Raw genomic sequence first — 9,994 nt, forward strand, 5'->3', positions numbered from 1 at the left:
AGAGACAGACCTAGCTAGCTCTCCAGCATACCTAGCTAGCTCTCCAGCACACCTGTGCTAGTTTAAATAACATCTCATTGTATATGTTAATTCCACATCCTTGTTTGAGAAACAGTTCACCTTGACAGGTCATTGTTCTGCATGGTACTTGTATACACTTTCAAAACAATTATTAAATGCCAAAAAAGAGTAAATACAGAATTAATTATTTTGAACCCAGGTGTTTGTCTGTGGAAATGACAGCAAAGCCAAGCAAAGAGTGATGGACATTGTTCGTGCTCTTGGGCTTACCCCGTTGGATCGAGGATCTCTCAAGGCAGCCACCGAAATTGAAAACTACCCCCTGCAACTATTTCCCATGTGGAGGTTCCCCTTCTATTTGTCTGCTGCACTCTGTCTCTTCTTCTTTATCTACTGTGTTATAAGAGACGTAATCTACCTCTATGTGAATGAGAACAAAGACAGCACATTTCGCATAGCTGTATCCATTCCGAATCGTGTCTTCCCTATAACAGCACTTACCCTGCTTGCGTTGGTTTACCTTCCTGGCGTCATTGCCGCCATCCTGCAGCTGTACCAAGGTACCAAATACCGACGATTCCCAGACTGGCTCGACCACTGGATGCTTTGCAGAAAGCAGCTTGGCTTGGTGGCTTTGGGGTTCGCCTTCCTTCACGCCATCTACACGCTTGTGATTCCTATTCGTTATTATGTACGATGGAGGATAAGAAACACAACCCTTACTCAGGTAAATCTCTACTCACTGGTATTCCCCTAGTCCTTATATCAAAGAGGAATTTGACTACATGATATTCCATTTCCAAAAATAGAGAAAATCACTCCTCTGAGCATCTTTATTTTATTTATTTACTTAGTGGCAGGGATTGAACCCAGGGGTGCTTAAACACAGACTGACCCACATCCCCAACCCTTTTTATTTTTTATTTTGAGACACGGTGTCACTAAGTTGCTTAGGGCCTCACTTAGCTGCTGAGGCTGGCCTTGAACTTTGCAATCCTCCTGCCTCAGCCTCCTGAGCCACTGGGATTACAGGTATGCACCACTGTACCTGGCTAAGCATCTGTATTTTTAAAATTAAATAGAGATTTCATGACTAAGGTTGTTTTAATGAATTCAGTTGAGATCTCACATAACTGTTAAGAATAAAAGTTATATTCCCAGGCTCACTTGGGTCCAGATCTGTATTCCCAAGAGCTCACTGGGATACTAACAAACTGGCATATTTTGAGCTCAGGAAACCTAAGGACACCTACTCAATAAAAGAAAACCCATGTGTTTTCAAGTTTCTACTTTCATGCACTCTACTTCCTTTTGGAAGTCAAAACCAACTGTCTTGTAAATAAGGAGCCTTCCCAAACAATTGTGCTATGGCAGCAATGCAAACAGATTCACAAAATGTTGCTTCCTGCTCTATGAATGTTTGACTTGAAGGATGTTGTCCTCCGTAACTAGAAAAGTAAATAATTCTGAGCAAATATCAAATATTATCTTATGCCAAGTCAAAAGACTCAGAATCAGTTCAAGGTGTCTTAAAGCAATCTCAGAAAAAGTATTGTAAGTCATTTCTAGTTTAGAAATAATCAGTTTTGATCAATCCATCTTACTGCAGTCTCAAAGAATATTAGTCAATAACTCATTGATGATGCTTCTGTGGGTTTCTCTACTTCATTTCCCTAAAACATACATGAAAGTTTCTAGGGTTAGAGTCACACTACAAGAGCGTGATTCCTCTCAATCTGTGGTGTGACAGACTTGATTCTATATGAAGAGAAGATCAATGTGAAAGAACCCAGACTTTGTGTGTGTGAATTATCAACAGAAAAACAGAATTATGATGTGATTACTTGAGAACATTAAGTTTTGCTTGAGGAACAAAAAAATCCATACAGAATGAAGTTTTAAGTAAATGTTTACTTAGTTTCAGGGATTTATAGTCTAATTTAAAACTCCTTATACAACTCCCAGAGTCAAGAATTGTAATAAAATCCCAGCAGAAAGAATTACTGTTTCTACCAAAAATATTTCTAAGTGTATTTTTTACAATTATTTTTAAATGATTGAGAAAAAATGCCATACAATTTTCAGCAGCAAATAACCCATGCGTAGTTACTGTTTAATTCCTTTAAAAATATGAGCAGTTTATAAAAAAATATATAGTTTTTTAAAATTTATTATAATTGTTCTTAGGTGATCACCAAGAAAGATGATCCATTTTTAACCTCTGTGGCCTGGCATAGTGATTCATATTTATCTTTGGGAATCCTTGGATTTTTTCTGTTTGTGCTCTTGGGAATCACTTCTTTGCCATCAGTTAGCAACATGATGAACTGGAGAGAGTTCCGGTTTATCCAGGTAAGGACTTAAACTCAGGTACAAACAGGAAGATTCCATAATGGTTTGGTTTCCTAGTGGCACACTTTTTTTTTTTTTTTGTATGTATGTATACACTTTTTATTTTTTGAAAAAAATTTAATTTGTTATATATAACAACAGAATGCCTTAAAATTCATATTACATATATAGAGCACAATTTTTTTAAATCTCTAGTTGTACACAAAGTAGAGTCACATTTTTTGTTGCTTCATACATGTATTTAGGGTAACAATAACCATCACATTCCACTGTCTTTCTTACCCTATGCCCCCTTCCTTTCCCTCCATCCCCTTTTCTCCTTTGCCTTATTTGGAGTTTACTTAATCCTCCCATCCTGCCCGCTGCCACATTATTAAATTCTGAATTAGCATCCTTAAATCAGAGAAATCATTTCACATTTGTTTTTTGGGGATTGGCAAATTTCACCTAGCATTATATTCTCCAGCTCCATCAATTTACCTGCAAGTGTCATGATTTTATTCTCTCGTAATGCTGAATAATATTCCATTGTGTGTATATACCACATTTTCTTAATCCATTCATCTAATGAAGGTCATCTAGGTTGGTTTCACATTTTAGCTATTGTGAACTGTGCTGCTATAAACATTGATGTGGCTTTGTCCCTGTAGTATGCTGTTTTTAAGTCCTTTGGGTACAGAATGAGGAGTGGGATAGCTGGGTCAAATGGTGGTTCCATTCCAAATTTTCCAAGGAATCTCCATACTGCTTTCCAGATTAGCTGCACCAATTTGAACTCCCACCAGCATTGTATGAGTATGTGCCTTTTACCCACATTCTCGCCAATACTTTGTTGCAATTTATATTCTTAAATGAATGGAGTAAGATGAAATCACAGAGTAGTTTTATTTTGCATTTCTCTAATTTCTAGAAATGTTGAACAATTTTTCATATATGTGTTGATAGATTGTATATCATCTTCTGAGAAGTGTCTGTTCAGTTTCTTGGCTCATTTATTGATTGGGTTATTTGTTTTGTTTGTTTTTTGTTTAAGTTTTGGGGTTCTTTATATATTACAGAGATTAATTCTATATCTGATGTACATGTGGTAAAAATCTGTTCCCAATTAGTAGGCTCTTTATTCACTTCACTGATTGTATCTTTTGCTGAGAAGAACAGTTTTAGTTTGAATTCATCCTATTTATTGATGCTTAATATTTATTATGTGCTATGGAGTCTTATTAAGAAAGTTGGGGACTAATCAGGTATGATGAAGATTTGGGCCTACTTTTTCTTCTAACAGACATAGTGTTTCTGATTGAATTTCTAGGTCCTCGATTCAATTTGAGTTGAGTTTTTTGCATGGTGAGATATAGGGGTTTGCTTTCATTTTATTGCATATAAATTTTCAATTTTCCCAGCATCATTTGTTGAAGAGGCTATCTTTTCTCCAATGTATATTTTTGATGCCTTTGTCAAATATAAGATAACTGTAATTATGGGAGTTAGTCTCTGTGTTATCTATTCTGTACCATTGGTCTACAAGTCTATTTTGGTGCCAACACCATACTGTTTTTATTATTTTTGATCTGTAGCATAGTATAAGGTCTGGTATCGTGAAGTCATCTGCTTCACTCTTGTTGCTAAGGATTGCTTTAGATATCCTGGATCTCTTATTTTGCCATATAAATTTCATGACAGCTTTTTGTATTTCTATGAGGAATGTCATTGAAATTTTGATTGAAATTGCATTAAATCTGTATAGTGCTTTTGGTAGTACGGTCATTTTGACAATATTAATTCTGACTATCACCCCCCCCCCAAAAAAAATGTGAATCTTTCCATCTTCCCACATTTTTTTAAATTTTTTTTTCCTTAGGATTCTTTAGTTTTCATTGTAGAGGTCTTTCACCTCTTTTATTAAGTTGATTTCCAAGTATTTTATTATTATTTTTGATACTATTCTTAATTGGATAGTTTTTCTCATTTTCCTTTCAGAGGATTTGTTACTAATATACAGAATTCCCTGCAAATTCCATGATTTTGACATTTTTTAGTGCAGAGTAATACTCCATTGTGTATAAATGCCACATTTTTTTATCCATTCATCTATTGAAGGGCATCTAGGTTGGTTCCACAGTCTAGCTATTGTGAATTGTGCTGCTATGAACATCGATGTAGCAATATCCCTATAGTACACTCTTTTAAGGTCTTCAGGGAATAGTCCAAGAAGGGCAATAGCTGGGTCAAATGGTGGTTCCATTCCCAGCTTTCCCAGAAATCTCCATACTGCTTTCCAAATTGGCCGTACCAATTTGCAGTCCCACCAGCAATGTACAAGTGTACCCTTTTCCCCACATCCTCGCCAGCACTTGTTGTTCCTAGTGGCACACTTTGTCAAGATTTCTGACTACTCCCAGAGCCCTAGGTGTGGAGATATTACTATGTGCAATGTAAAAGAAACCCAAAGACAAACCTTTAACCTTCTGAAAATTAACCTTATAATATCAACATATTGATAAGGGAAGTAGACATTGCAATGAAGTTTAAAACCTTCAAAACAAGATTTGATAGATAACATCACTCCAGACTTATTGCTGATATGAAAGAGTGAAAATTGTTTTTTTCCACATATCAACCACCAGCACTGTATTAAAGGCAGTAACTATTCTTATAGATCAGTGGTCTTCATTGTATGGCAGCAGAAGTAGCAACAGCATGACCTGAGAACTTGTTAGATACACAAAGTCCCAGACTTCCTCCATAAGAAGCTCTGTAGGTGGGGCCCTGTGATTTGTTAATAAGTCTTCTGGATGATTGTGATGCATGCACATTGTGAGCCAGTATAATAAAAGAGATCACTAGTAATTGAAATTAGGTTTGAATATTAAGTCTCCCACAGATCAAATGCAGCCCAAAATTTCTCATAATACCTTTAATTGACATCAAGAAATAAACACTAAGTTTTAGAATTTAGGCCAAGGGAGAGGGAACAAAGTATAAATTTGCAAACTGCTCTTTATGGCAATAGAAATTAGCTAGCCTCTGCTTGCAAAGTAGCATATACTAATGCAGAGATTCTTGAGGTCATATTTGTCTCTGACCTCTAAAAAAAGATATAAAAGAATTTTAGCACTGAGGACCAAGGCAAGGTACATTAATTGTAACTCAAAAGAGTTTATCCCTGAGAAACTTTTCCATCCAGGCAGGTTAAGAGAAAGCTACCATGTCATCTGTAATAAGTCTTTCTTTTAATGAAATATTTATCATCAAGTATTAACCCATCAAGGAGGGTTAATATTTCTTCCTGTACTTAGCAAAGTGTCCTAAATATTATAGGTTTCAAATCTTTGTCATTATTGACAAATATTTTATTGGTTTATAGCATTTCACTTTAAGGTATAAATATATTAATGTATTTCTTTTTATTTCTTGTCTGCAGTCCAAACTGGGTTATTTGACCCTGATCTTATGCACAGCCCACGCCCTACTCTATGGCGGGAAGAGGTTCCTCAGCCCTTCAATTCTAAGATGGTACCTTCCTTCAGCTTATGTTTTAGCACTTATCATTCCCTGCACAGTGCTGGTGATCAAGTTTATCCTCATCATGCCGTGCATAAACAATACCCTTATGCGGATCCGACGGGGCTGGGAAAGGGATTCAAAATGCTCAAAATCAGCACTGAATGGAAAATCAGATATTTAAAGGAAAGTTGAATTTACCTGGACTTTTGAAGCATGGTATTGAATGTTTAGAGAAGAATAATGGATACAGAAATGGGTAAGACAGCTCTTTTTCTCTCACCATGGCCTGAAGTTTATCAACACGGACAGAAACTTTGCTAACTGATAAAATGACAGATTGGAAGAGAACACCATTCTTTCTCAAGTTAGTGATGGGATCAGAGCAGGTCCCCCCGCCCCCTTCTCCTCTGAGGCCATGGGGCTGCCAACAGATTAGTTTTGTGGTTTCACATTAAGAAGTTTCTTTGCTGTAGGCAACATTCATGATCTTATCTTGCAAAATCCAGAAAAGTACATACAACTTCCTCCTTAGATTCAAGCACTGAGTTAAATGAATGAGAAAGTAGCACCACAATGGCCACAGATAAAGGCTTTGCACAACATGTCTGAAGAATAGGCTCAAATGGAGTAAAAAGAATGAAATTTTTTGCTTCCTTTTTGGAAGTAAAATGGTGATCATAAATATGCCATAGTGTATTTTGGTTTTGTTGTTTTGTTTTACAATGCTATGGCCAATCCAGGACCTTGAACATGCTAGGCAAGCCACCGTACCACTGAGCTACACCTCCAACCCTGCCACAGTGAAATCCATGCTTAAGTGTATACCTTTATTTTGTTTTTAACAGTACATATATCTACCATGGAAAACTATTTTGGAACGCAACAAAAATATTGCATTTGATTGGAAGTAACCATGCCTTGGATATATACAAATCTATATAATTGTTTTAGTCAGGGTTTTTTTTTTTTTTTTTTTTTTTTTTTTTTTTTTTGCCTCTGTGACCAAAAGACCTGAAAAGAACAATTTTAGTGGAGGAAAAGTTTATTTTGGAGCTCACCATTTCAGAAGTCTCAGAGCCCATGGTGAGGCAGAACATCATAGAAGAGGAGAGCAGCTGGGGACATAGCTCCAGGAAGCAGAGAGAGCCTAAGCTCACAAAATATATACCCTAGAGGCATATCCCCAGTGACCCACCTCCTTCAGCCACACTCTACCTGCCTATAGTGACCCTCAGTCAGTCCCTATCAGGGGATTAACACACTGACTGGGATAGGGCTCTTATAACCCAATCATTTCACCTCTAAAACTTCTTGCATTTTCTCACACATGAGCTTTTAGGGAACAGCTCATATCCAAACCATAACAATTGTCATAAATCTTTCCTCTACAGGGATAGATATGGGAAAGACTGAATCAAAGTGGAACAGTATCCATTTGGATTTTCTCAGGGTGCAATAAGCAAGGAAGACTTGATAAAAGACTTTGAACAAAAAGTTAAAATAAATCAGAATTTTAGTTAGCAAACTAAATAAACATTGTAAAGCTTCACCATATTGATATTAATGCTTTATAAATTACATTTTAAAATATTGTACAATGCTAATCATCTATGAAATCCCAGCGACTCAGGAGGCCGGTGCAGGAGGATCACAAGCTCAAGGCCATCCTCAGTATTTTATCAAGGTTTTAAGCAATTCAGTGAGACCCTGTCTCAAAACAAAAAGGGTGGGGATGTAGCTCAGTGGTAAAGCACCCCTGGGCTAAATCCCTAGTAAAAGCAAAAAAATCAAATGAACAATCTGAAAAAGTAAATTTGACCAATGCCTAGATGCAGAGAATTACAGGCAATCACAGGGCAAAGAAAGTGTGAGCAGTAGTTTCTGTGAGACATGTCTATTCTCAAATCCTTGTTAGCATGTAAGAGTGTGGGATGGTTCTCACTGCTGTTCTGGGCTGACTCTGCCCTTTCCAAGATGACCTTCAGCAGAATGATCCCCATGGCTCTAGCATGGAACTAAAAGGAGACTTAAGCACATCTTCCCACGTCACCAAAATAACTAAAAAGCGTTGGGTTTGACATTTTTCTGCCTAATCTACAAAATCCGTTTATTTTTCTTTGCCTCTTACTTTTATGATTACATATTACACATGAAATTATATTATGTAATTAAAATATATTAAAATATTACCCCATAACCCAGAATGACTTTCAATAAAGCTTGTTCTATCTATATCAAATATTCATTTTTACTTCCTTTTTCACTTAATTTCTTAAAGGTCTTAATCTCTACTTACATGGCATATATGTTTATTTAATGGCTGCATAATATTACATAAATGAGCTTTTATTTAAGCACTGCCCTAATGGAAAACATAGGCTATATCCATTTTTTACTAAAACAAATAACATTTCAGAAAATCTTTGTGCTAGTAATATTTTTCCATATTTTCATTGTTCTCAGAAGACTTACCAAGAATTTGGATTACAAAATTAAAGAATGTATACTAGCATTTGCTATGTATTGCCAATTTAATTTTAAAGGTGACAATATCAATATTACCATTGGGTGAGGGTGTTGGTTTCATAGCAAAATTGTAGGTTTGGGGTTGTATTTCCATTTGTGTTTTCTTAAATAGAGCTGAGAAGGTACACAGAGCATATGCTCCTTTCATCTATCCTTGATCAACCCAAGCATGGATACAAAAAGCAGCAAGAGTGAGCAGGGCCAAGGTGTGCAGGGCTGACCATGGAGCGTCAGTGGGGAAGACAAGGGAAATATCACTGCTTACCCATGTTCTGCAAAGCAGCCTGTGTGCCAGAACTGGCCTAGAGAATTGGTGCCATTGTTTAAGTACCAAAGCTTAAGTACCATCCAGGATGGTCCAGAGAAGCCTGTGGAGTCAAGCCTTTCTAGAAAGAGTCACAGTCCTCCACTAAAAATAGAAAATGCCACATTTTTTTGTTGTTGATATGTTCTAATTAGTTATGCATGATAGCAGAATGCATTTTGATTCATTGTACACAGATGGAGCACAACTTTTCATTTCTCTGGTTGTACATAATGTAGAGTTGCAACGTATATGCACTCATACATGCACCTAGGGTCTCACCAGTGTCCCACGTGGGCAGTAGGGATGGGGTTCCCCTCATGGAAAGAGTTGGATTAGAAATGAATACTAGGAAAAATAGGACAGCAAAAGAACCACAGGACACCGAAAATATCTTCAAAAACAAGGGCGGGATGGGCAAGCCGATCATATGGATTGGGCTTCTAGACTCTGGCAAAATGGAGCCTATGCCTGCTTCATTTATATTGGGAAACATCAAAGACCTTCCATAGAATGTGCTTCACCAAAAAGGTTAAAATTGGGCTGTCCAGATCCCAATGCGTTATGCCCATCTTCAGAGCTACTATGAGGGGTCTTTCTAGTACAGCAGAGATAAAAGTCATGTGCACTGGGCAATCTATTGTCACAGGAGAGCCATGGATAGTTTACAATGCCAAACCTAAATCTCCCTGGCTACCATACTGAGAAGACCCTCAAGTAATTCACGGTGGCTTCTCACACTAGGCTAATGAAGTTCATCTCAGTCTACCATCTTTCCTGCACCCATGCTCCCTCCCCTTCCCTCCTTTCCCTTTTCCAAAAGTTCATCCATTATCCCCACACCCACCCCACCCCCCATGATGGATCAGCATCCATGTATCAGAGAGAACATTCAGTCTTTGGATTTTAGGATTGGCTTACTTTGCTATGGTATTCTCCATCTGCATCCATTTACCTGCAAATGACATAATTTTATTCTCTTTTAAAGCTGAGTGATATTCCATTGTGTATATATGCCATAGTTTCTTTCCCCATTCATCTGTTGAAGGGCATCTAGGTTGGTTCCAAAGTTTAGCTATTGTGACTTGAGCTGCTATGAACATTGATGTGGCTGTGTCACTATAGTATGCTGATTTTAAATCCTTTGAGTATAGACTGAGGAGTGGGATAGCTGGGTTAAATGGTGGTTCCATTCCAAGTTTTCTAAGAAATCTCCATATTGCTTTTCATAGCGGTTGCACCAATTTGCATTGCCACCAACAATATGTGAGTGTATTTTTCCACATC

At 37.2% G+C, this 9,994-nt stretch overlaps 1 protein-coding gene across 1 annotated transcript in view; it reads left to right on the plus strand.

The window, feature by feature from the left end:
• The window catches only part of Steap4 (STEAP4 metalloreductase), a 31,215-nt gene extending 23,099 nt beyond the window's left edge, over window positions 1-8,116 (plus strand). Inside the window, exons 3-5 of the mRNA XM_015502342.2 lie at window positions 221-748; window positions 2,209-2,373; window positions 5,795-8,116. Of these exons, the coding sequence (XP_015357828.1) occupies window positions 221-748; window positions 2,209-2,373; window positions 5,795-6,058 (957 nt within the window). The 3' untranslated portion in view covers window positions 6,059-8,116. The remainder of the gene's footprint in view (window positions 1-220; window positions 749-2,208; window positions 2,374-5,794) is intronic.
• Window positions 8,117-9,994: the final 1,878 nt, after the last annotated feature.

Source organism: Marmota marmota, unplaced genomic scaffold (genome assembly GCF_001458135.2).
Source record: "Marmota marmota marmota unplaced genomic scaffold, marMar, whole genome shotgun sequence".
Lineage (NCBI taxonomy): Eukaryota > Metazoa > Chordata > Mammalia > Rodentia > Sciuridae > Marmota > Marmota marmota.